The sequence below is a fragment of the Etheostoma spectabile genome, chromosome 20 (genome assembly GCF_008692095.1).
Source record: "Etheostoma spectabile isolate EspeVRDwgs_2016 chromosome 20, UIUC_Espe_1.0, whole genome shotgun sequence".
Lineage (NCBI taxonomy): Eukaryota > Metazoa > Chordata > Actinopteri > Perciformes > Percidae > Etheostoma > Etheostoma spectabile.
The window spans coordinates 166517-192726 of record NC_045752.1 but is presented as its reverse complement, the minus strand read 5'-3'; the positions used below and the strand labels follow the sequence as shown (position 1 = coordinate 192726).

At 40.5% G+C, this 26210-nt stretch overlaps 2 protein-coding genes across 12 annotated transcripts in view; both read left to right on the top strand.

The window, feature by feature from the left end:
* smoc1 (SPARC related modular calcium binding 1) overlaps nucleotides 1–6544 on the top strand; it is a 78065-nt gene extending 71521 nt beyond the window's left edge. For 9 of the 11 annotated variants that reach the window (XM_032500757.1, XM_032500753.1, XM_032500761.1 and 6 more), the window contains one exon: nucleotides 4377–6544. In XM_032500757.1, coding sequence (XP_032356648.1) covers nucleotides 4377–4416 — 40 coding nt within the window. In that variant the 3' untranslated portion in view covers nucleotides 4417–6544. The remainder of the gene's footprint in view (nucleotides 1–4376) is intronic. The other 2 variants (XM_032500755.1, XM_032500756.1) reach the window with 1 other exon arrangement.
* A 7820-nt stretch (nucleotides 6545–14364) lies between these two features.
* slc2a1c (solute carrier family 2 member 1c) lies at nucleotides 14365–25384 on the top strand. Its single transcript, XM_032500768.1, has 12 exons — nucleotides 14365–14408; nucleotides 14720–14788; nucleotides 15160–15243; nucleotides 17115–17213; nucleotides 18349–18509; nucleotides 18596–18836; nucleotides 21356–21518; nucleotides 21877–22061; nucleotides 22544–22645; nucleotides 23249–23350; nucleotides 24016–24219; nucleotides 24610–25384. The coding sequence occupies exons 3-12, from the start codon at nucleotides 15229–15231 to the stop codon at nucleotides 24787–24789; spliced, it is 1452 nt and encodes a 483-aa protein (XP_032356659.1). The 5' UTR covers nucleotides 14365–14408; nucleotides 14720–14788; nucleotides 15160–15228; the 3' UTR covers nucleotides 24790–25384.
* Nucleotides 25385–26210: the final 826 nt, after the last annotated feature.

The following is a 26210-nucleotide window of genomic DNA, read 5'->3' as shown; positions in this document are numbered from 1 at the left end:
GTGGAGCTGCATAGTTTAACAGGTACAACATGTCACTAATGCTGCCAAGGTAAAGGATTTATGACACTGAAAGCACAAAAATACCACAGTTCTTGTTATTGAATTGCACACTCGTGCTTGAAGGTTACTTACAAATCCATTAACACCACAGAGGCCAAACTGCAGTCAAATAACAGCTGGTCTGAATCTTAGACCTAAAATACTTTAACATTTCAATACCTCTCCATCATTTCTTCATATCCTGTTTCCCCTAAATTAATGTTGCCAGACTCAAGGACTCAAGGATGCCAGTGTCGGTTTGTTGGTCCTCTTACCCGATGATATATGTCAAACCAAACAATCTACATAACTACTGGGAAGGTTAACGTGAAATATTATTATTGAACAAATTCCTTTTGCGTTTCAAAACCAAATGTGTAAATTTAGTGAGGACATTCATGCTTCTTAAAGCCAGGGTTGGTAATGTTTTCATTGGTAATGAAAAGCCAGAAAGATTTGAGTATCATCTCCACGGGGCTCTGTCTAACCCCTCCCCCTGCCCTCGGGGCTCCGACCCACACACAGCACCGCTGCTTCAGAGCAGACCATGGATATATTAAAGCAGAGCGAAGAAAGGACCGCGACAACCCCCTAATATCGTCACACAGAATGTTTAAAACAAACATGACGGCAGCTAGCAACGTGACAACCACGCGCTTGTACACCGGTGGGGGCCGAGGAGGCATTTCATTCGTTCCTTCCAAGCAAACCTCAAGGCGGTGATTGGTGGACGTTTTTACGGGATTACAGCAGCTACTGATCTTTTTCTTTTCTTTTTCAGAACCCATAACTTATTTATGGCTGTTATGGTGTAAAGACCATTTGAAACAATTTATAAAAAAAGTCTACATTGAACATACTTACCAACCCTGCCTTTAAAAGTATGAACCATTTTTCATTTTGGATTCTCCAAGACTTTCCTTTAGCGGTCTCTGGTCACATTTTCAAATTTGGGGGTCGACTGTAGTGGGATTTTTTTCTTAGAAAAAACTTTCTTAAGCTACAGTTTGCAGAAAGTGCTATTGTGGCAGCAGGTTAAGTAAGAAACATTACATTTTGTGCATTGAGGTCTCTCTTGGTTTGTTTCCAAAAGAAGAAAAAGGAACAAATTAAATGAACGGAGTGGATTTGATTCAGTGGTGTGTTTTCGTAACAGGCGGAACAATCAACATTTCTTTAGATAAAAATGTCACGGCTAAGACTGTAGTCATCTGGATCCAACTAGTCATTCTCGAAATAGGTGGCCATAACATTTCATTTTGTACACTTAAAGTAAAGGTGAAAGCATTCGCTACAGGACTCACTTATATAGAAGGTAATCTGTGATTTATGGAGCACTGGCGGGATTGTGATGCTTTATAGGTTGAAAAGACTATTTGACTGTGAAGCAAATTAAATTCATATTCTGAGGCTACAGAATCAGATGGACTTCTATTTCATGGCTGACACAACCAGCTCTGACAGAGAGTGCACCTGCACATCCCCACAGGCTGCTCACACACACACACACACACACACACACGCACACGCACACACACGCTTATGTAGGCCAGTAGCGTCTAGACAAACCCACACAAACTGTATGTACACATACAAACAAAATATAGATAGATGGAAAGACCTACACATAAACACAACCCTATTTTGAATGCACAGACATGAAATAGTCTCTCACACACACACACACACACACACACACACACACACAGCTCAGGAGGACCTCTCGTCTGACAGCCATCTGTAAGCAATCTAAGCTCTTTACCCATCTCCTTTTCTCTCCTTTGTGTCTCTCTCCCCCCCTCACCACTCATCTGATTGATGAGTGGTGAGGGGGGGGGAAGAGACATCCCTTATGCAGCACACCGGCTTTCTCAAGCAGTTTCAGCACAAAATGAAACGCAACACACAACTTCAGAGACTGTTAACTTATAGCTTGCTTGTCACATATCGTCAGCACATGTGTGGGTATGTATGGTGCGTTTGGGTGTAGGTTGGGCGCAGCTGTTTAGCAGACAAACTTTAGTAACCACTGGCTTTATCCTGGAGAAGTGACCTTTTGTGTGAACTCACAACAAAAAAAACAGATGGTAAAAAAAGTCAAAAACATTTTAGATACGATGATGATGATAAAAATGTTTTTTTTTGTACACAACAGACAAAGAAGATAGCAGTAACCTGTAACAGGTTTACTTTTGTTACACACCCACACCCAAAAAATATAGTAAGGCAAAAACTTTAATAAATGGTTTATTTATTGTTGGTTCTTAGCTAAACAAAAACAGAATCACACTCTGGACTGAAGTCTGTTTAGTTTTTTTAACTTGGGAAACATTATGCTGGTGAGATAAAGAGAAAATGTTAGCAGCTGCAGAGGATGGATCTGCTTTCCATATGAACATGCTGTCAGGACTTCCACACAGTTATGATGTCACAACTTTACTATACTGTGTATACACTGTAGGTGGAAAGTGCCGTTACAGTGCGGTAATAGTCATTCTCCGGCTGCAATGACCCAAAAAATGCTGACCAATCAGAGCAGACTGGGCTTTTTCGAGAGGGGTGGCCTTAAAGTGCTAAAACGGAGCGTTTTAGATACAGGGTGAATCCAGGTATACCCAGACTGATAGTATGAGAAAACTGTTTTAATGTTTTTGAACATTCAAACATGTAAACATGTTCCAGTAGAAAGTAGGAACCTGAAATTGAGCACAATGTGGAACCTGTAAACTATGTTAGAGTTTACATACATTTAGGGCCCTATCTTGCACCCAGCACCGACGCATGTATCATATCATCACATGTATCATTCCTATTTTGCACCTAACGCACAGTGGACCTTACCCTCCACAGACTCACGTCGGTAAATTAGGGAATGAAGTTGCGCTCCCGGGGCCGGTTCAGTAAAAAGAGGAGGCGTGTTCTGAAGCAAACGTTCCCTGGTGCTATTTTGCAGTTTAAGAAAACAATTCCGCCACAGACCAGGAAAAAACCTGGTCTAAAGTCAGTGGCGGGTTATTCAGAGGCTATTTTAAGGGTGCATGCTTGGCCGTAATGTAGAGTGACACCGCGCATGCACTTTGTTTCTCTCATCTCATGGAGCCAACAGTTCTCATTTTTAAAAATATGACCTTTTGATAAATATGACGTTTTTACACAACATTTCCATGAATCGTGGATGTGTTGATGACATAAATGAGGAACTATAAGGACTTAAGGCGATGTGATGTTGAGCTGCATGGGCCGATGCCACTTGACCCAAATGCCCTAGTAGTAACACGGGAGAGAAGAGAAAGAAGAGCGGCATCGTCTATAGCGACATGATCTCGGTCTAGCATTGCAAAAATATAACCATGTATTCATAACCTCGTGATTCAGTGCGAGTGAGCCCAAAACATTGGACAGTATGTTTATGTGACATTTATTTATTTTTTGTCGACAATAAAAATCAACGGCAAACTTCTGTCTCCTCGACTGTGAACCGCTTCTGCCGTGCGCCCATGGATGTATTAAGAGTGTGCGCCTTGCAAATCCACCATTATAATAGCAATCCGCCATGGAACGAGCACGCCCGCTTTTAAAAGGGAATGTGAAATAACGCTCCGATTGGTTTATTGCACATTACACCTAGAGATGGTCTGATACCATTTTTTGCTTGCCGACACCGATCCTGTACTAATCCAATGCCAGTGTGTCACATATTTGATTATGTTTTAACAGCTGTATACTACTGTCCCTGTATGGATGTGATGTGATTTCTATCTTAGTTGTAGGTCTAGCTCAGGTTAAACTCTTTGTGAAACATGAACAACCACAAACAATGAATGCCACAGAACTTTCTTTTATTATCCAGTTTGCCAGTCAGTTATAACGGAAAAGAACATAAATAATCTACTTTAACCTAGATTTTCTTTAGGGCTTAATTACGTGGTATCGGATTGCTGCATAAACTCTGGTACTTCCAGATACCGATACTAGCGTTTTAGGCAGTATCGGAGGCAATACCGATACTGGTTTGGGCATCTCTAGTTACACCCAAATCTCTCCTGAGTAATAGCTACTTCAGACCAACCCAAGAGTCATTTATCCCGTTGGTATAACAGCAACAGCGCCCGACATCCGGCCACAAAGCTACTTGCGTTTGATACTTACAATACAGATCGTTAAAATAGGGCCCTGTGTGTGTGTGTGTGTGTGTGTGTGTGTGTGTGAGTTAGTCCGTCTCAGTGGGCTTGTCTTGTCACGCAACAGCTAAGTGCAAGTGCCTCTGCATGCCGGATACTAAAACCGACATTTTCTTCTCTTCTCTCTCTCTTGTCCATCTGTCTTTGTGTTCCCAGTAGGTCGTCTGGTGTGAGAAGAGAAGGACCCAGAAGCTGAGACGAGAGCAGAGGGCACAGAGGGAAGGCATCTGTACGCTTGCTGACAGGAAAGAGAAAGATGGAGCAGAAAAATTGAAAAGTTCCTGAGGTACAAAAAAAGTGAACAGAAAAACAAGAAAACGAAGCGGCGCCAAAATATTTGCACTTTCTCCTCCCTATGTTTGACATTTTATCTGTTTGTATGTGTTTTTTTGTTTTTTTTTCTCTTGAAGTGACTGAAAAGGTCTAGGTAAGAATGAGAATATATTTGTAAAAAAAAGAGGACAGGCTCACCACTGGAAGATGTCACCACATTCCCCCTTGTGTTTTAGTCTGCTGTTGTTATTCGTTCTCTCCTCCCATAACAGGAACAGGCATTAACACACATTTTGTGGCTATTAAATTAAACTTACATTTCCCTTGTTACATATAGGAGCACACAGGCCAGTGCTATCTTACTAAAGAGGATCTTACAGTGAGTCACATTCAGCTCAAATGATGCTCTATAGTCAAAAAAGGATGAGCTATGGCAACGTAGACCAATTTTTTCGAATGTGTTATGTATGTGACCATGCAATTTAAAAGTGAAACGGCATGTTATTAGAATTGAACTGTGACCATGGAGTCTAATTTATCAGCACATAATTAGCTGTATGAATCCCTTGCACTGTACTGAACTTTCTAGATACATTAACATTTTAGATTAAGAATCAGATCCTTCCGAAATGTCTCAGATGTGTTATGTCTGGTTTTTGTTTAGTACTTACCAGTGTTGGGGGTTAACTTCCTGCTTACCACACAGTTTCCTAAAAGATGTACCTTTTGTGCTGCCAAAACCAATGCAAGACCATTATTTTGTATGTAGTTTTCAGCATGCTGTCTGCACAAGATGCCTTGAGGTCTGCTATATATTTTTTAAATTTTTATAACATTTGTGCTAACAAAAAAAAAAAATTAGTAAAAATAAAAAAAGAACATTTAAAAAACAAACAAAAAGGAAATAGAAACAGATTGTGAGAATTCAAAAATGTGTAGCAGGTGTCCATAATAACAAAGGTGATAGGAGTACTTTATAGTCATGCATCCCCCCCAACACTGGTACAGTACATACACAGTCTTAGCTGTATACTAACGCAGCTTAACACTGTAGCAAACAGCTGGTAAAACATTTACACATGCATGTGGCAGTATGGACATATTAAAGCTGCATTAATGAATTGTTGAGATACACAACCCTGAACTAGTATTGCCTTATAAAGTTGTTAAGGCAAAATGATCATTCCAAATCCAATATTCACTCTCCTTTTAGCTCCGTTTTGGTCTCCACCATCTCCTGAGTTGTTTAGCTGAAAAAGTCTCCACTACGTTAACTAGCTAATTGCCAACATTGTCTGTCTGGTGTTTGGTGCTGAGCAGGTAGAATATAGTTGGATTGTCACGGCTTATTTGCTACAGACGACTTGATGAGAGTGCTGAGACCAAACTATTTAGTAAATGTGCCGGAAAAACAATGAGTTCCAAGAATTTAAAACAAAAGCGGCTAAGTTGGGGCTATAATGCTCTGAGGGTTCGTCTGTGCGAGAGAACCCTTTCACAATCCACTAGATTTAATGTGATATATAAAAAAAGATTGATTAATGCAGCTTTAAATCCAAACCACAATGAAGGCCATTGGTTTACACATATCTTGTGTCACTCTGTTGTTCTATGTGTAAATATATCTCAAGGTACAAGTCAGTGTGGCTGATTTCATTACCCTACTTTAACCTGAAAAACAGCTAAAGAGTATCTTCAGTGTGTTAATGGTAAATTCCGCATGTTTATTTTTCCCAGTGTTTGGTGACCATGGTTTCATCGGGCTCAACTTGCAATAACAAATCTCACGAAGACCCCCTGGTGGGGATTTTTATTTTTCCAAAACAGATTACAGTCCACAGAAGGACTTAAATATTTGTATTAGTACCAGGGAAAAAAGGTGGCACAGATGACTAAACCCAACCAGTAAATGGAGTTTGTTTACATGACTCAGTATCCCGGTAATATTAGCTAATTTCAGCTGTCATATTTACGAGTATCCCAGTCATTGTAAACGAGATGTGGCATTTACAAATGCCTGTTCCTAAAATAAATAATTGAGTCTCCCCACTATTATCCGAGTACATTTTGTGTATGTAAACACATTCATTGTCTGTCCTCCAACAGTTGATGTCAGACCTGCTCTGTGAAACACTTAACCAGCACACATACTTGTCTTTGGAGAGTTGCCACCTTATGCAAGACAATGCAACGAGTCTTAAAATACCCCCCAGGGTGTCCGATGAAGAGGAAAATGACAGACCAGGGAGGACAAAACACTAGAAAAAAACCTTATGAACAAGTTTGGGAATGTAAATAAAATGTTTCTATTGCATTTGGGAACAACTGAGTTTAAAAATTGGAGAATTGTGGTCTGAACGCTTATTGTATTGTATTGTATTGTATTTCTTTGCATATTCTCAAGTCACTGCAGTGGCTCATGAGCATAAGACAAAAACAAGCTCCTGTTGTTAATATGTACAATAACTTTTATTTGTGGGTTTGATTTACTCAATGTCATTGTGGGGTAGATGGGTAGTTAACGTACTTCACTGTCATTCTGACTCATTGTAAAGGAAGATAAACTTCTCTGTGTTTACGTCATGTCCAACATTAGACTCTTACAGTAGCTAATTAACATGTAAATGCTGAGACCTGTATGTTAGAAGCTCTGAGCACTGTTTATTTTATCAGTGGTGGGGTTAACTGACCATTTCAGTTAACCGATCTTGTGTTTTACGACTCCTGTCATCATTATACACGTTCAAGTATGTATACAGTATCTATCTGGTGCTTAATCCACTACAATCACAAGTCCACTCGCATCTAATTTGAACTGGACAGTTATGCAAAGAATGAGAAAAGAAAAGTGTCTCTTCAGAGGCTGTGCGGTCTCCCTTGAGTGCCTGCATCAGTCCAGGTTTGAACACTGGGCTTGTGTGTCTGCTGAAGTGCTTCCAGACGCCACAAAGCTGCAGATCACATGGGAGATCTAAAGCAACCTCACAGGCTAGTAATCACCGCTAATCACGATGGGGGACGCATCGTGAAGGAGGCTTACAGATGACTGTCAGTGGAGACGGAGAGAAGCCAAGATTGTCTCGCTTGCTCACCGGCAACTTTTCCACGGCAAAGCCCCAAAAGGCTTGTCAAGGCCATGTGTTGTGACAACATTTCTCATTCATAGCTGAAAAAAAATGGTATCAGTTGGAAAACAAAGCACTGAGATGTGTTGTCTTTGGGTGAAATTGATCAATGTAAACGATGTGGCTTGAGGTGCAGCTGTTTGGCTAAGCAATGAAAACATAAAATGCTTTAATATAGGCCTTAGTTCCTGAGTAATTTGAACCTGTGTCACAATAGACTCATACAAGACTAAACAATAGAAAGAACCAAAAAGAAAAAGAGCTGTTTTTTTAATTTTCATTTTTTAGAGGGGGAACCTACACTGATGCATCTTGGCACACAGCGGTAGCTAATACCTGGGTTGTATCACTTTTGTGGGTAGTTTGTTTTTTCCCCCACCTGAACTGAGACATAAATTTAAAGCGGCCATAATGAGAAAAAGATCTGTAGATGCCTTCATTCAGGACAACTGAACACAAACACCCAAAGTATTTCTTGCTTAAAGCAGCTATAATTGGTATTTTGATATAAAAAATGTATCAAATGATAACATGAGAACAAATTTGAAAGGTGGCCCCTCAACTTTATGGAGCTTTATAGGGAGTTTCAGCTCAATGTTTAGCTGTCTGGCCTGCCACTTTACTATTTTGGAGTTCTATTTAGAGTTCAGCACTGACCTCTAATGGTGAAGATGGTTCACTGCAAACTGCAAGTTCACATTGAACCCATTTAGCCAGGTATGCGCTAGAGATGGGCCAATACCATGTTTTGCTTCCCGATACTGATTCTGATACCTGAATTTGCGTATCGGCTGATACAAAAGTAGTGATCCAATACCAGTGTGTTATATATTTTATTATGTTTTAACAGCTGTGTACTACTGTCCCTGTATGGATGTGATATAATTTGTATCTTTGTTGTCGGTCTGGCTCAGTTTAAACTCTTTGTGAAACATAAACAAACAATGAACGCCACAGAACTTTATTTTATTATCCAGTTTGACATGTAGTTATAATAGAAAAAGAGCATGAATAAACCACTTTAATGTAGATTTTTTTTTAGGGTTTTATTACGCGGTATCGGAACTCCAGTATTCCCGATACCAGCGTTTTAGGCAGTATTGGAGGCGAAACCGATACTGGTATCGGAACATCTCTAGTATGCATACACAGTATCAGTCAAGCCAATTGAATAACATGAAAAAGCAATACCTATTTTTAAAGAAAGGTTACAATTTTGTAACTTTAATGGGGAATCTAATGCCACTTTTTGTTTAAAGCTCGGTTGAAAACAAAAACAAAATCTATTGGTGGCATCGGATTCATTTCTGCCCTTTTTAGACTGATAAAACCGGACTACAAAGATGCACACCTGGTGATTTGTGTGTGGTGGAAGATTCACTAATTTAATGACTTCAAAAGGTGTGGATGTTGTCACAGTGCATAGTTGGGAGGCTGATGGGATGCAGAGGGCTTTGGGGTGAGGTCGCTGGTGACGGGGGTGGTTTGGAAATGGGGAGGCAGGCGGGCGGGGGGGGGGTTGTGTATCACAGATGAAATTGGAGCCAAGAGGCAGCTGTGGTACATCTGTCTTGTACTGACACATGTGGCATTTGACTTCCAGTGTGAAGTTCAAAAGACTTCAGTAATGACGCAGCTGCTTAGGGATGTATGTGCGTGCGTGTGCTTGCTTTAAAAAGTGTGTGTTTTCTCTTTTGTTGAAAGGTGGGGTGGAGGGTAGGTGGGTTGTCAAAAGGGGTTTCATAGGTGAGGACTGGAATTTGGGGTAATGAAAGTGATGTGGGGGCAGTTCAGGTGCGGCATGATGTCTCAGAAAGTCTATAACTTGTTTTGTTTTTTAACATTTTGATCACCTGCAGGGTGTGTAAATGATTTTAAGGCATTATTAACAGATTTTAAAATGACTAGAAATATACAAATTCATTATGTCTAGATACACAGGATCCAGTCTCTTTTCACTAAAAATGACAACATGGAGAAATATAAGGAGGTGCTTTGTTGGAGCCAAGTACAATGACGTGTACTTTTACATTTCCCACATTTTGGTAGTGTTGATTAGAAAGGTTGTGTTTTTTTCCTACTTTGTGTGCATTGAAACACTTAGAAACAGATCAAACACCATTACAGGTAATTAGACATGGTGCACACACTGCTCACCATTTGTGCCTGATGCCCTGTGTTCCTGGGGCAGCACCTGCCCAGCAGCCTGGGCCTGTGGAGGGTCAGGGGGGTTGGCCTCCAGGAGCCCGGGGCTCGGAGGTCAGAGGTCATGTTCCAGACAGGCGTGTCCACACGCTGATTGACAACTCAGCTGCAGGAACAGAGGTTGCAGGTGGACAACCCATTTTACCCCCTGATGCTAATTATCCTTGCTCTTCGTTTTTCTATACTCATACTTGCTCTACAGTTTTGTATTAAATCGCAAATAAAGAACGAAAGTAATAAGATTAACATAAGTGGTTATTTTAAACGCTCTGAAGAAGGCTTTGTGCCGAAACGCGTCTGCGTTGATTTATTGTGATATGAGCCTAATTAATTTAGCAAAATGAGAGTATTTTGTCCCCCTTAACTTGGGAACCTGAGATGTGCTACATTTTCTCCACTTTATTAATCTGTTTCACAGTTTGAAAAGTAGCTATCCATAATTAACAATGTTAATAAAAAAAATAAAAGATGTGAAACTAGCAGTGTTTTATTATAGTATACAGTTTTATGGGACGTCTTCTGTTTTCTGTGTGGGACTAACACAACTCAAGTATTTCCCATATGAGTCAGTGCTGCGCCGGTTTTTCTGTGGAGCGGAGTGATCTGCTTTTTATCACCTCCCGGGCCTCAGGGGCCACTTGGTATTTATTTGTACATATTGTTCTAAAAAATAATTTTCATGCACAAATGATGTGGTTTGTGGTGAGGCCGGGGAAGGTCTCCTCACACAACGCTATGATTAAGTTAATCGTTCTTCTCCTTACTTTTATTTATTTGGCTGGAACAACTCTGCAGCGAAAAAAGTAGTTACTGCCCATTTGGGTTATTCAAAAGGCAGGTGTGTGTGTGTGTGTGTGTGTGTGGTGTGTGTGTGTGTGTGTGTGTGTGTGTGTCTCCTGTATTTTACTAGTGTAATGGGCACACATGACATGTAGCTTATACATAGAGACTCATTTGCACTACTACTACAACTTTGTACTTTGTACAAACAAAAACACACACTTGAGTAACAGTCATTCAAAAAGACTGGATTAGATTAAACTTCAATAATTCATGTGAGGAAATGATCCAAGAGACATCGGACATGCCAATTAGAATGATGCAATTCATCATCTGAAACTAAGCTCTGAAAACCGTAAAACTGAGATAATGACATGATTTCTAAATACTGTATTACTTCATACTGTTACTATGTGGGAAATACAGGGAAAATTACCCACATACAATATATGGATGCGCTATTAAAATACAGCAACGACACAAACACAAAACACCCACAGGCAAATACATAAATTTGCACACAACCACATGTAAGCACGGATAATCACCTGATTATAATGAACATAAATAATGAGATTATACAAACATAAAAACCAACATTAGACCAGGATGGCTTTAGCCCTAAATAAAAGCCCTCCATCACGCCCCCTCATGTGATCTCTTTGATCAGGATCAGTCCCGTTTCAGGATTACTCCAATGTGCGCATGTGGCTTCTGTCACAGCTCCAGGACAGACTGACACATGTTGGAAAGCGATACATCAAGAGCTTCAGGCTGACAGAGCAGAGAGCATGAATATGGCCAATATTAGGATTGCTGTGCAGGAAGAAGAAATACACTTCATCCTGGTACTGTTAAATCCTAAATCTACATTGTCACAGCATTGTGTGATAGGTAATGCCTTTTAAGAATCCTTGAAAGCTCCAGACAATATTTCGGCCTCAGTCAGCTAGTCACGACCCTAAGGCTGGATCAAAATATTCGTTCCATAAGTAGGTATTCAAATTTCAATTTGGGGATTTGAATATTCGTTTTATTGAAAGAAACTGTGCATGCAGGATGAAATTGAATGTGGTGTTTTGCTGGGATTAAGCCGTTAGGTACTAGGTCCACGTAGAAATGTTGAGTTACAAGCGAGCAGTCTGATGGGTGTAGTAGGGATTAACAGATTATCGGGCCGTTTACAGATGATCTGTATCGGCGCTGTAATTGCCTGATAACCAATGAAGGTAATTAAAAAGTGCACTGCTTTGGCTCCGCTTTATCTGTCCTTTGTCTGTCCTTCTGCTTCAGTCTGACTCACCACTGAGTTACTGTCCTGCCCACAACACTATCTGACTCTTACTGTCAATTAGGGATCGACCCAAACTGACTGATAACCAATATGTATTTACAGTAAAACTGAAAATCTTAAAGTCAAAATATATATTTTGTAATGTTACAAACTCCAACACAAGACCTTTGAAAAAAAATATCAAGCACTTATTTTAAGGTCCCATGACACGGTGCTCTTTGGATGCTTGTACATGGACCTTAATGGTCCCCAATTACTGTATTTGAAGTCTCTTTTATATAGACCTTAGTGGTCCCCTAATACTGTATCTGAAGTCTCTTTTATATAGACCTTAGTGGTCCCCTAATACTGTATCTGAAGTCTCTTTTATATAGACCTTAGTGGTCCCCTAATACTGTATCTGAAGTCTCTTTTATATAGACCTTAGTTCACCTAATACCACATCTCTTACCAAGTCTCTTTCCCAAAATTCAGTCTTGGCCCCACAATGAGCTTTCCTTAGTATGAGTCTGTAGCTTTACTTTAATCTTTACTGTGTAAAGATTCTAATTTATTAAATAATTGCTTAAAGCATTTTTAAAAAAGTTTTGCGTTGTTTGTAACATTCCAAAATTTATTTGACTTCAACCAGCTGTGGCTCAGTGGTACAGCGGTTGCCTGCCAATCGGAAGGTTGGTGGTTCGATCACTTGCCCTGCAGTCCCATGTCAAAGTGTCCTTGAGCAAGACACTGAACCCCGAGTTGCCCCCGGTGCTGCGCATCGGAGTGTGAATGTGTATGAGTGTTTATCTGATGAGCAGGTGGCACCTTGTACGGCAGCCTCGGCCACAGTGTATGAATGTGTGTGAATGGTGAATGTTTCCTGTAGATGTAAAAGCGCTTTGAGTAGTCGTTAAGACTAGAAAAGCGCTATATAAATACAGCACATTTACAACCATTTCATTTTCACTGTCATTGCGTATCGATTACAGATATCGACTATCGCTTTCGTTACCAATTAACAATCGGTATCTGTATCGGCTTTAAAACCAGTATCGGTGAGTCGATCCCTAGTGTGTAGAGATCTGTATGGTTATACTGTAGCAGACCTGGTGTTGTTTCAGGTGATATGATTAAGGTAAAGAATGTATGACTGATCATAACTGATGCTCTGGTGAGGGGCCGGCTGGCGGAGCACGCATTCACACACACACACTGCTTTGGTCGTTGCTCGTCAGACAAAAACGCAGGTATTTTCATTTATTTTGAGTCCCCACTGCAAAACGTTAGGAAAAAAAGCAACCCGACGTCACTCTGCGGTGGACAATCATGTAACCGTAGACCAGACCAGTCTATCCATATTGCGGCGTGAGAGTCCCGTTAACATCCCTGGCTATTGCTGCCTCAAAAAAAGTTTGAAATACTATGAAGGTGGAAAACAAAACAACTCTGAACTGTCCAGGAGCTGGTGTAACAACAGGTGACTGTGTCCTGCAACAACAAAGCAAAGTCACTTCAACTCATCTCAACTCAATCATCTCTTTCCTTCATGTGCTGCCTTCACTTGCAACAAACACTTCATTGGACTGCATCTTTTTCTCTAAAAAAAAAAGGTTGTTACTTAACTTTACAGTGTAACAAAGTGGCTTTTCTATTATGGGTGGGAATCACCAGACTTCTCCCGATACGATATCTTCACGATACTTATGCCACAATACGATATTATTGCGATAGTCTGCAATGTATTGCAATTTATTACCTTTTTTCCAAACTTCTACTTTTTCCCAATTTGAAATGATGTCCCCAAAAGGAAACGTTGTCAACATCTGTTTAATCTAAAAAGAAACATTTCTCTGTTTGTTCATATCACTTCAGTTTTATTGCTGCAAAAATGGGATTGTCCTGCAGACAAACTGACCAACACGTATATAATAAAAGATCCATACTTGGCGCCTGTGTATTTTGCGATGCTATGCTTTATCAACATTTTTTCCCCCACCCCTTACTTACTTTAATAATTAATTAATTAATTAATTGATTGATTAATTGGTAATTATCAACTCTGACATGAGGTTCAATGTTGGAAAATCCTGTGAAGTCTTGAGTTAACACACACACAAACACACATACACACCTAAAGCACGTGGCTTTGTTACTGCCAAAATACCAACATAATGTTCCAAATGGAAAGGAGTTTACTTTAAACCCTGACCTAGGAACAGTTGTGTGTTTCCACCCGAGTTCAAACCAGGTTTTGTTGCAGCAGATTAACTGACCCTCGGCCAGTTAAAGCTAAGGACAGCGATCAGCTGCTCCATGAGCACCAGAGGAGGCCCCGGGCCGTTCTGTCAGGCCTGCCACAAATTCACCAGCTGTGTGCGACATCATCACGGGTCCAATTTTGTGCGTGTGTGTGTGTGTGTGTGTGTGTGTGCAGTTTCCAGTAGTGGTGCGTTCACTCTGGAAAATTTACATTCATATCTGAAACTCAGGGATGAAGACGGGATCAACGTACGACACTCAGGAAAACTGGTGAGAACTTCAGAAAAATATGTCGAGATATAGATGTGTGTATACATGAAAATATTAACATGGATAAGAAGTATTTTCTGCATGCTGCATAGCACATAAACATAAAGGTATTACTAGTCATTATAATACTATCATGATGTCAACTTTCAAACGTACAGATGACACTAGGTGCTTAGCGAGGGGAAAGAACTTGTTAGTGGCAAGTTGTTAATGGCAGAGTGCGCAAGTTAGATGAATACTTTTATTGGCGCTTATTCAGCTCACTGCGATAACTAACTGGATTTATATTTTGGATTTATATTTTGGACAAGACAAGCCGTCGCCTTTACTCCACAGCACAGGCAAGTTGACGTAAAGAGGACAAGAAACTACGTTTGCAAGTATGTACATTTTACTGACTGATTTCATTGAACAGTTGTTGACATCCTTTCTCATATATTATATATATTTTTATTAATTTATTAATTTATTTGGTGTATTGAAGCATAAGGGACATTTTTCTGCCTGGTTTTAAGAAATTGAATTTGCGAGTTTTAATTAAATGCTGCTGGGAGACAATTATAAAGTTGTATTTTTAAGAATCATTACTGGAAACGAACAGTTTCAACGAAGTGAAAGTCTATGAAATATTAAATATAATGTGTGTGATATTAGACTCATTGCTATGTTATCACATATGTGATATGCAATGTCAAAATGTGTAAATGATAAAAAGCTTGTGTAATTCTGGCATAATTTCTGCTTCTCACAGCAGAGGAGGTCAGAAGAAGATAAATGCACCGACATCTTGTGGGAGTGATACCCCGATTCAGCCAAACAAATGGCGTCGCAAGAGGTTTGTTTTTTTTCAGCCTTTTTTTTTCTTCCTACAAATGAACACACAAGCACTAACACTTATTTGTGTTCATTATCATTCTGTACATCTTGCCAGTGTGTGAACATACTGGGGCTCCTGCCATCGTTGATCTTAACAAAGTCATAAGATTGCTTGTTTTTGGAGAAGAGCGTTGGGTCACTGAGCTCAGATCACAATAGTGTAAAGTGTTGAGAGTCACATTTTGATATTGAAATATTAATAAGTAATTCAAAACTTTGCAATGTTCACGTTTTTTTTTTGAGCAAATAAAAACATGTTGCCAACTTAAAATAATCAATCACATTTGCCCAAAGTCTTTCATATGAAGGGCCGAAATGTATCTGAATGGAAGGCCACGGACCAAAAATAACTGATGTTGAAGAATACCCTAATTCTTGTAATTCTTTGTGGATAAAACGTGAGTTTTTAATCTAATGGGGAAGTTCACCTGCACTGTGCTTTAAGCGCCCGCTATATTCGAGCATGACACCGTGTGGTTACAAGCATTTGACAGCTTGCGGAGCCTTCGGGCTGGAAACGACAGCCGTGGTGATGTCATCTCACGTTTGCCGCACCTTGCGTCGGGAACACCGTGGCGACCATAAACTAAGCTTTAAATTGCCGTAGAACTTAGCCTGGGGAAGGTTTGTTCACAGTCCGTTTCCAAAGGGGCGTCACCAACGGACGCCGCTCAAATGCCTCTGGGCTCCACTGGATCGTCCTTCAACCAATCAGACCAACGATCCAGGTGGTGTGGCAGCGACAGCGGCATCAACGGGTTGCTGCGCTCCGGTGCCCGTCATGTTGAATGTAAACAAAAAGCTGCTCGCAGTCGCCGTGCTATCATCGCCGTGTAAATCCCGCCTCAAGGGTTGTGATTGGTGCCTCGATATGGAAAAATTGGAAATGGGATTGAATGGGCTCTAGGCCACACTGACTTGTAGAGCAAATCTCAAATTTGCTGGAAGTTGGTCAGGGTTTTCCCCAGCCATGTACAACTCAGATTAAGCACATTTTAGCTGCACAAAATGTTCATTTCATGGCATTTGAGGATGTCAAATGCCATGGTGGGGATAAACAATGGCAGCACGGTCCAAACTTATCATCATTGCAATATCTCAGAGAAATATAACTTACTGAGTTTTGATAATTATTGTAAATTTTCCTCTTTGTGTTTAATTTATAAAATACTTCATGGTCTGGCGCCACCTCCATTGCTGGAGTTTATTAAATATAGACAAACGCGGATCACCAGGGCGGTGGTAAACAGGGACTGTGAGGTTTCTTTCAGAAAAACCTCCTTCATCCAGAATGCATTATCTATGAAAGGCAGTGCATTATGGAACACAACTTCCTCCAGCTATAAGGGAGCGTCCACTTTGGCCTCCTTTAGAGCCAGGTAAAGCTGTGGCTTAGAGCGAACCAAACGTGTAACCACCGCTAACTTGTATTTCTATTTTTCTACTATGATTGTCTTGTTTTTTTTTCTTTTTTCTTCTTTTCTTGATGTTTCTTTTTTTGTATACTAAATGTTACTATCCTATGTCTTTTGTGTAAACTCCAACCTATTGGACTGCAGATGGAAATTAGCCCTTGGGCTACAATCTGGCACATTTACATGTACTGTTGTGCATGTTCATCAATGTGCATTGTCCTGAATGAATAAATAAATAAATAAAATAAATAAATAAATAAACTTGAACAAGATGAATTTCTGAATCTGCTTGATAGAAATGATAATGGCTCAAAGTATTCAATGTTTAAAAATACAGGTTAACCAGTTACTGTTTAAGATAAGTTATAAAAAGGTTAAAGAAATAAATGTGTCAATAACCTCAACACTGTTGCAGAGCCATCTGACAGCCACGCTCCTGACCTCCATCCTGGCAGCGGTGCTCGGCTCGCTGCAGATTGGCTACCACACCGGCAACGTCAACGCTCCGGCCAAGGCGAGCAGGACACACAGCGGCTGAGGGCGGAAGATATGATCACATTATGTTCATTCATATTAATACTTCTAGTTTAGTTTCACGTTTTCAGATTAGAACTGGGCGAGAAAATCAAATTGATATTTTTTTTTGACCAAATTCCTCCATTGACTATTGGAGCTTTCGCAAAAATATTTACACAATGAGATCTTTAAAAAATAATCACTAGTAACTGGATATAATGACTAAGTGGTAAATAATAGAACAGCTAGAACAGTCTGGTTAGTTCAGAAAATGGCATCACTTTACTGTAATGCAGACTTTAAAACGAGGAAAAGACATATCTTCATATCGGGTCATTTATTATAATATCCAGACTTTAAGACGATATCTAGTCTCATACATTGATATATCAAAATACTGCCCAGACCTACTTCAGATTCCTCTATTATTAGGTACTTTAGCTTCAGAATAAGCTTTGTTAATATACAGTTCACCAGCAGCCATACAGACAGAAATCCAACAAAGCAACACAAAACCACTTTATTTGAAATAAGGATTAAAAAAAAATGTTATTTGTAGAAAGACCACAGATTGTCCAAGACAATGGTCAAACTTTCTCATGCAGTAGAGCTTTAGTAGAGAGATAGTGGACAGCAAAGTCCTGGCTCAGTATAAGACAACCCAAAATCTGCTGGAAAACCGTGAGACTGTTAAACAAATATCTCACAGCCGCAATAAAACACTGAATAAACTTAACAATCTGCTGAAACTCTCCGGCTCAGCTCCAGGTCTGGCAGGGTTTTGCCATTTCACGGGTAGACTGCAATACATGTGTTCAAGTGAGGCAGATCTACATTTGGCCTCTTTTTTTCTTTTTTTTTTCTTTTTTACATTCCTCACATCATCACACATTTCGTCTGGATTACTTAGTGAAATAATATCTGTAAAAAACTGTATTTGATTGGTCAAGTACATCACAACAGTAGTTTTAAAATATTTATATATACAGCATTTAAAATGTCTTTTACTTTTAGGAAAAAAAGCTTGTACCCAACTTTAATGCAAGTCAATGAAATTGTCATTTGTCCACACACAGATTTTACAGGGTTTCCCACTCCCTGTCCTGTTGATAGTCTCTTTTACAACCGTTTAGATCATCGAAGAGTTTTTCAACCACACCTGGAGAGCCAGGCACAACCAGTCGATGCCAGATCACAGCCTGACCCTCCTGTGGTCGCTCTCTGTCAGCATTAAAGACTTTGGAGCTTTGTTGGGCTCGCTGGGAGTCAAATACCTGGCAGATTCTTATGGAAGGTAATAAAGGCAGAACATTTTTTTTAATTTCCCGATCATTCCCATCAGGTTTTTGTCTTTTAATTTCTCTCATCTTCCCCCTCCAGACGTAACTCCATCCTAATAGTGAACTGTCTGTCTGTGGTGGGAGCGTGTCTGATGTCCGCCTCCAAATCCAGCAAGTCCTTTGAGGTTCTCATCCTGGGACGCTTGGTGTTCGGTCTCTTCTGCGGCCTAGTGATGAGTCTTAATCCGCTCTACATCCAGGAAGTGTCCCCTACAAACCTGAGGGGGGCCTTCGCCACCCTCAACCAGGTGTCCTTTGCCTCCGGCATCCTGCTGGGAATGGTGAGGACAGTGCTGAAAATCTTCAGTTTCTCTCTTCTTTACTCTCGTTATGCTTTCCGTCTACCAGGATTAGGGCTATCACGTTACATGTCATTCAGCTGACGCTTTTATCCAAAGCGACTTCCAATTAAGTGCTTTCAAACCTAAAATAATCTCCAGACAATAAATAAAGTGCAAGTACATTAGCTTTAGAGGCTTTTTTTTTTTGGACAAAAAAGACATTTGAAAGTGCAGTTTCAAAATATCTATAGATATATATCTATATATATCTTATAGATATATATAGATATATATATCCAAGGTGTAGTCAGCTACTGTATGGCACATGCAGGCAGTCAATCAGGAGGGAGTAGCAGTAGTCTAGACATGAGATGACTTAAGCCTGGGGACGTATCCTTCTGATGTTACGTAGCATGTATCTACACGATCGGGTAGTTGCAGCTATGTTGGCAAAGAAGGAGAGTTAGTTATCAAGTGTGACACCCAGGTTTCTAGCAGTCTGGGTGTGGGCTACCACAGAGTTTTCAATTGCTATAGTCAGTTCTTGAATAGGAGAGCCCTTCCCTGGAAAAGAATTTCAGTCTTGTCAAGGTTGAATTTCAGATGGTGTGTGGACATCCAAGAAGAAATGTCAGACAGGCCGAGATACGTGCTGTTACTTGAGTTTCAGACTCCGGAAAGGAGAGAATTAGTTGGGTGTCATCTGCGTAGCTGTGATAAGTAAAGCCGTGAGGATGAATGACTGACCCGAGGCAGATGGTGTACAGATAGAAGAGGAGGGCACCCAGGACTGATCCCTGAGGAACCCCAGTTTTGAGTGAACACGTTTCTGAGGTAGATCCTCACCAGGCCACCCGGTAGGTTCGATTTGCTAGGTAAGATGTGAGCAAAGAGAGCGCAGAGCCTGAGACACCCAGATCCTGGAGTGTTGAAATAAAGATCTGGTGGTTCACTGTGTCAAAGGCAGCAGAAAGGTCCAGAAGGATGACGACGGAAGGGAGTGAGGTTGCTCTAGCAATGTGAAGCTGCTCACTAACAGCAAGGAGGACTCTTTCCGTTGAGTGGCCAGCCACTAAAGTGTTGTTTTTTTGAGTAGTGGATTTACTCTTGCCTTTTTGAGGGAGTAGGGGAAACAGGGTGCGGGGAAACAGCCAGTTAAAGAATTCTCATTGACTTTTTTTCGATACCAATTTCACAAAAAAAAAAGTACATTACATTTTTTTATTTATTTTTCTACTACATGAGCCCCGTCTCTGTGCATAACGTAGATTTTTTTCCCGCATATTAAAATTTTTTTCAGAAATTATCTATATATATATCTATATTTCTATAGATATAGATAGATTATATCTATAGATAGATATATAGATAGATATATATCTATCTATATCTATATAGATATATACTGTAATCTATATATTTATCCAAGGTGTAGTCAGCTGCTGGAATGGCACATGCAGGCAGGTCAATCAGGAGGGAGTAGCAGTAGTCTAGACATGAGATGACTTAAGCCTGGGGACGTATCTTTCTGATGTTACGTAGCATGTATCTACACGATCGGGTAGTTGCAGCTATGTTGGCAAAGAAGGAGAGTTAGTTATCAAGTGTGACACCCAGGTTTCTAGCAGTCTGGGTGTGGGCTACCACAGAGTTTTCAATTGCTATAGTCAGTTCTTGAATAGGAGAGCCCTTCCCTGGAAGTTCAGTCTTGTCAAGGTTGAATTTCAGATGGTGTGTGGACATCCAAGAAGAAATGTCAGACAGGCCGAGATACGTGCTGTTACTTGAGTTTCAGACTCCGGAAAGGAGAGAATTAGTTGGGTGTCATATGTGTAGCTGTGATAAGTAAAGCCGTTTGGATGAATGACTGACCCGAGGCAGATGGTGTACAGATAGAAGAGGAGGGCACCCAGGACTGATCCCTGAGGAACCCCAGTTTTGAGTGACCACGTTTCTGAGGTAGATCCTAACCAGGTCACCCGGTAGGTTCGATTTGCTAGGTAAGATGTGAGCAAAGAGAGCGCAGAGCCTGAGACACCCAGATCCTGGAGTGTTGAAATAAAGATCTGGTGGTTCACTGTGTCAAAGGCAGCAGAAAGGTCCAGAAGGATGACGACGGAAGGGAGTGAGGTGGCTCTTGTATACTTGAAGGTCTACATTCACTGGTCTTGGCAAGGTTGGATTAGCTACATTTGCGTATCTCAAATGTATTTTTGTTTACTGAATGAATTTGTGATGTAGTCAGTGTTTCTCTTCTTTTTGAGACATCATAAACAAACCTGTGTATACAGTAGTGAAGTGCCAATCTTACCCAACACCAGAAATTAAGGACAGATTTGTGGTGATGGTGTTTTGTGTTGTTGTTTTATTGTGAAAATCTTTACAGATAAGATACATATTTGTTGCATAAAAATATACAACAGATATGTTATTACAAGTCTTGCCAAGTCCTGCTTTGTTTTACAAATCGGCTTCACTCAAAGTAAAAACAAGGTTCCTCCTGTATGTGTTGGCTGCAGGTGGCTGGTCTGGAGACAGTGTTGGGTACGGAGCAGTACTGGGCCCTGATGTTGTCCCTGTCGGTCATTCCGGCCCTGACCCAGTACCTGGTGCTGCCTTTCTGCCCCGAGAGCCCTCGCTACCTGCTCATTAACCAGGGAGAGGAGAGCAAAGCAGAGGCAGGTGGGGCCCACTTTAGTCATTAAGCTTTAAGGGTGTATATAATATCTTAGAGACATCTACGGATGAGGATTAGGGCCACGTGTTCTGGATTTAAAGTCTAAATTCAGACTTTTAAAAACTGAAAGTTGTTTTCACCACTAGGTCTTGTCTTTGCTTTAGCAGTGGTGGTGTTTGCCGTAGCTTCATCGTCAGCGTTACGTTTACCTGGCAGTCCTTTCACAAACGTGTCCGTGCTTTGCTAGCAGTGCAGCAGAATCATGCATTATTTATATTTAGAGTCGTAAACGGTATGAAGTATGAATCTGAAAACAATATAGAATAGACCCCCTTTAAAAAAAAAGATGTTTTAACTCTGCAGCCCTGCTGAGGCTGAGAGGCAGCTCGGACAAGGTGTTTTCTGAGCTGGAAGAGATGAAGGAAGAGGCCGCCCACTCTCAGAGCGGTGTCACCATCCACCAGTTCTTCAAGAAGCGCAGATACAAGCAGCCCATCATTATCGTCCTCATCATCAACTTGGGCAGCCAGCTGTCCGGATTTAACGCGGTCAGTCTTAAAGTGCACTTTGTCTGAGAAGGTTGTTCTGGCAAAAGTCATGAGGCCAAGATCTTACTGGTAAAACGTTTTTGACATGAATTTGAAGGCTAATAACTAATGACCAGGGCCAAATGGAATCTTTGGAAGCAGAATTTTGCTGAATTTTCTGCAGATTTAAAAAAAAAAACTTAAACTTCAATAAAACTGTCCATTAAAATCTGCTGAATCTGCTTGGGTCCGCTTATGATATTGCCTTTTTGGTAATATAAGAGAGAGAAAGTATGGTTCAATCTTTTTGCATGGCTTGCTACAGCCGTTTTATGAATGCTTCACTTGCCGTGTTGTAGTATTTGTTCAATACATTATTCAGGCTCAGCGCTACTCAGATTCTGGGGCAGTGTGTCAGGACTGAATACCCCCGCCCCTAAAAACACACAGAGACGTCCCAGTAACCCACAAAGCTCAAAGAAATGTCTGCTCTTTTCTTCCAGATCATTAATTATTCCACCAGAATGTTCCAGGCCAAGTTTGATCAGGCCAAATACCTGACTCTGGGCGTGGGGGCAGTCAACGTGATATTCACTCTGGTGGCAGTGAGTACAACACCCAGTGGAAACCTTCACATTCCAGCTCCCTAGTTGAGTAACAATATTATTAAACACAATATCATATCTCCGGAACAGACTGGGAACCTCCTTATCTTCTTTTAGATTTCTCTTAAGATGTTCTTTCGAAGTATGCTTTCACAGAGGTTGTGGCCCAGATTCACTTTTATCTGTTAAAATCTATACTGTAAAATAAACAATAATAGAGAATGCCTTTATATAACATAGTTTTGTGTTGTTTTATTTTACAGTTTTGTAGCTCCTTGCTTAATAACGCATAACTTTAAAACTGTTTTTATCATTTTTTATTTGCTATTTTGTCTCGTAAAGCACTTTGTAACTTTGTTTTGAAAAGTACTATATAAATAAAGTTTTTTATTATTATTATTATTATAATATAAACCCAAGAGTCTTAAGTCTCCTAAAAATACAATGCAATTGCCAATTTTGCCACAAAATTATCGTACTCGTCACCATTTCCTCATCAACAGTTAACAGCTTAAGCCACAACAGGATAATGTTGCATTTTTGTTTAAAAAAAAGAAAAAAAAAGAGCAGAGTCACCACTGTTGATTTTTTTTTCCTTCCAAGTTCTTCCTGATGGAAAAGGCAGGAAGGAGGAGATTGCTCCTGACTGGTTTCATCTCTATAGCAGTGTGCAACTTACTTATGACCATAGTGGATTCTGTCCTGGTAAGATCCTCTTAGTGGGATTTATTTTCCTCATTTGCAAAATTTGATATCAATATTGCGTAAATTATGCAAAAGATATCTAATGTTTTGTAGAAAAAAAACTGGCACCACTGAGACAAAAATGACATTAAGGATTATGATTTTTAACTTTAGTCACCCTTGGTTGAACATAACACACATTTTTGAGAGCTTACATGAGATTTGATTTAAGTGAAAGGGAACACTAAAGCGGCCTACAAATAATCCACTCTGCGCTGGCCGTTCCATTGATTTCATACGTGGAAAGCGGTGACGCCCAACTAGGCGTAAACGCTTAAACGCTACCCTAGGGGGTCCCGCACCGCTGGAATTGCCGCTGTGCGCTGCGCTAAAAATTCAAATTATTTCAACTTTGACCTGGAGATAGGTCCGGCAATGCGGGACTAACTTTGACCCGGTTACCACTGACCTTTCAAGGCGCAACCATGGGCGCAACAAATTCCTGACAGTTCCTGCTTTGTCTCTTTGCTCTGCGCCTTACCTCGCGGTTTTGCCACAGATCATGTGTAGGCGGCTTAGTACCAACAGTATTTTCGTTGACACATTTAAATATAAATTAAACCCTAAAACTGACAATGACTTCTCTACATCCAACACTTAAAGAAACTTGTCTATCCATCGTGCAGCACCTGGTCCCAGAGCTGCGGAGCCTGCAGGTCCTGCTGGTTTTCTGCCTGATTTCAGCCTACGAGCTGGGCCCGGGCCCCATCTCATGGTTCATCGCTGCCGAGCTGTTCGACCAGCCTGGCCGACCCATCGCTATGGCCTTCACCAGCATGCTCAACTGGGGAGGGAAATTTGTTCTGGCGCTCCTCTTCCCTCCTTTACTGGTGGGTTTTTACTGTTGGCCTGTATGATGTACAGCATGAGGGAGTTAAACGTCAGGGGACACTTTAGAGGGGGATTTCTTCCTTGCTCTTGCAAGTTCCCTTACACCTTAGAGGCGCAACTGTTAAATAGGTGCTATAAATCTGTTCAATGAGTTATATAAAAACGCATACTGTATACTGTAAAACAGACATAAATCTGAGAAGTGAAATATGTATAAATGTATTGCTAACCTCCTTTAACATCAGGTTGAAATAATAGTAATTAAGTTAACAGTGAACCAGGGAAACATCTATTTGCTATAGTGCTGCAGAGATGGCAGCCATCCTGAAAACTAAGTACCCCAATGTAAATAATACGCCTGTCTGACTCTCTCTCTCTCACACACACAGAAACTCTGCGGTGAGTACATCTACCTCTTCTTCATGGCTGTGGCTCTGGCCGCCTTCTCCTTCACCTGGATTCGCCTCCCAGAGACAAAAGGCCGTACATTCGATGACATCGCAGAGGAGTTCAGAGGAGCTGAGGGCATTCCTTTGCACAATAACATTGGATTCAACACTTTCACCTGACGCACCTTTCACCCATTACTGAAGCTGGTCTTGGTCATACTGTTAAAAAGGTCCATTTACCCGATTTACCAACAGTTTTTTTAATCAAATGTTAGTACGTAAGGTGTAACCTCAAATACTTGTGTTTCTACTACAACATGTTCACATGCTTTTATGTTCCAAAAACCTTTTTCCTCATACTGCTAGACCTGTATTCACTCTCTTTCTTAGAAGCTCTGTTGGAGCGCCTGTCTTTTCAAGCCCCCCTTCCAAAAAAGCCCAGTCTGCTCTAGTTGGTCACCGTTTTTGCATCTCTGCTCATGTTGATGTCTCAGTACATTCGGTGTCAGGCTGCAACAAAGTATACAGCAGGACTTTGTACCGTGAAAATACGCTTCTAAACCAAATACTACACAACCGGACACGTTTCAGCAGTAATGTGACCTGAAATTTGGGAGAAATAAACAACATTGGCAGGCAAGATTCCAGGTTTTCCTGGCGTTGTATGTAGCATGTAGCTACTATAGCTAGCAGTGGACAGTAACAGAACACGGCAGCATGTTCAACTTCGATCATAGATAAAAGGCTTTTAAAGCTTTAGTGCATAACTTTTTGATATTAATAAATGTATGTTACATTCAAGCCAGACTATCAGCTCCACACAACTCTCTCTGTATTTCTCGGTATGGCTGTGTTCGTGGCAGAAACTCGAGTGAAGATAAATACCTCTTCTGAAGAATCCATCATGTTTTTTAATCCTTCAAGAGGCATAATAGTTAAAGTTTTGAACAGAAAAACACAGCAATAGTTAATTAAACAATGTCCTATAGGGGTCTGCAAAAAACTCAATTCGCAACTACAATTGGATTTGTTTTCAGGTTTATTTGACAGCTAAACTATTTTTTGACTCATTGAAAACATTCATGCTCATTTGTTTCATTCATCAATTTGGGTTTCCTTCTGCACAGACACAGCAGCCTTCCAGTTTATTATAGGTCTGTGAAATCTCATACCTCTGAACTATGTCCACTTGTAAGATGTCTGTGAAAACCAACCACAGCAGTGTGAATAAACATTTCACCCGACACAATCTACTAGGACTTGCAGGAACCGCAGAGGAGGAGGAGGCAGAATATCAGAGGACCGACGGGGTTTTAAAAATCCCAGGGGTCAAATCCAATAAACATGTATACATGTATATGTAAATCAATGCACTGGTTATTCAAAGCCAGCTTCTAATAAATAATGGCACTCAGTCTGGTTCTGAACTCAGTTTTGCCTTGTTTTTATTCATTACCATTAAGAAAAAAACCATAGGGAAGCAAGGTAATCACACATTGAGCATAACAAGGTAGCAATTTCATTAAAGAAAATGTTTCATGTTCAAGATTGAGTTTGTCTGAATTCCCAGATTTCTTTGTCTCTCTGCAAAAGTAGGGAAA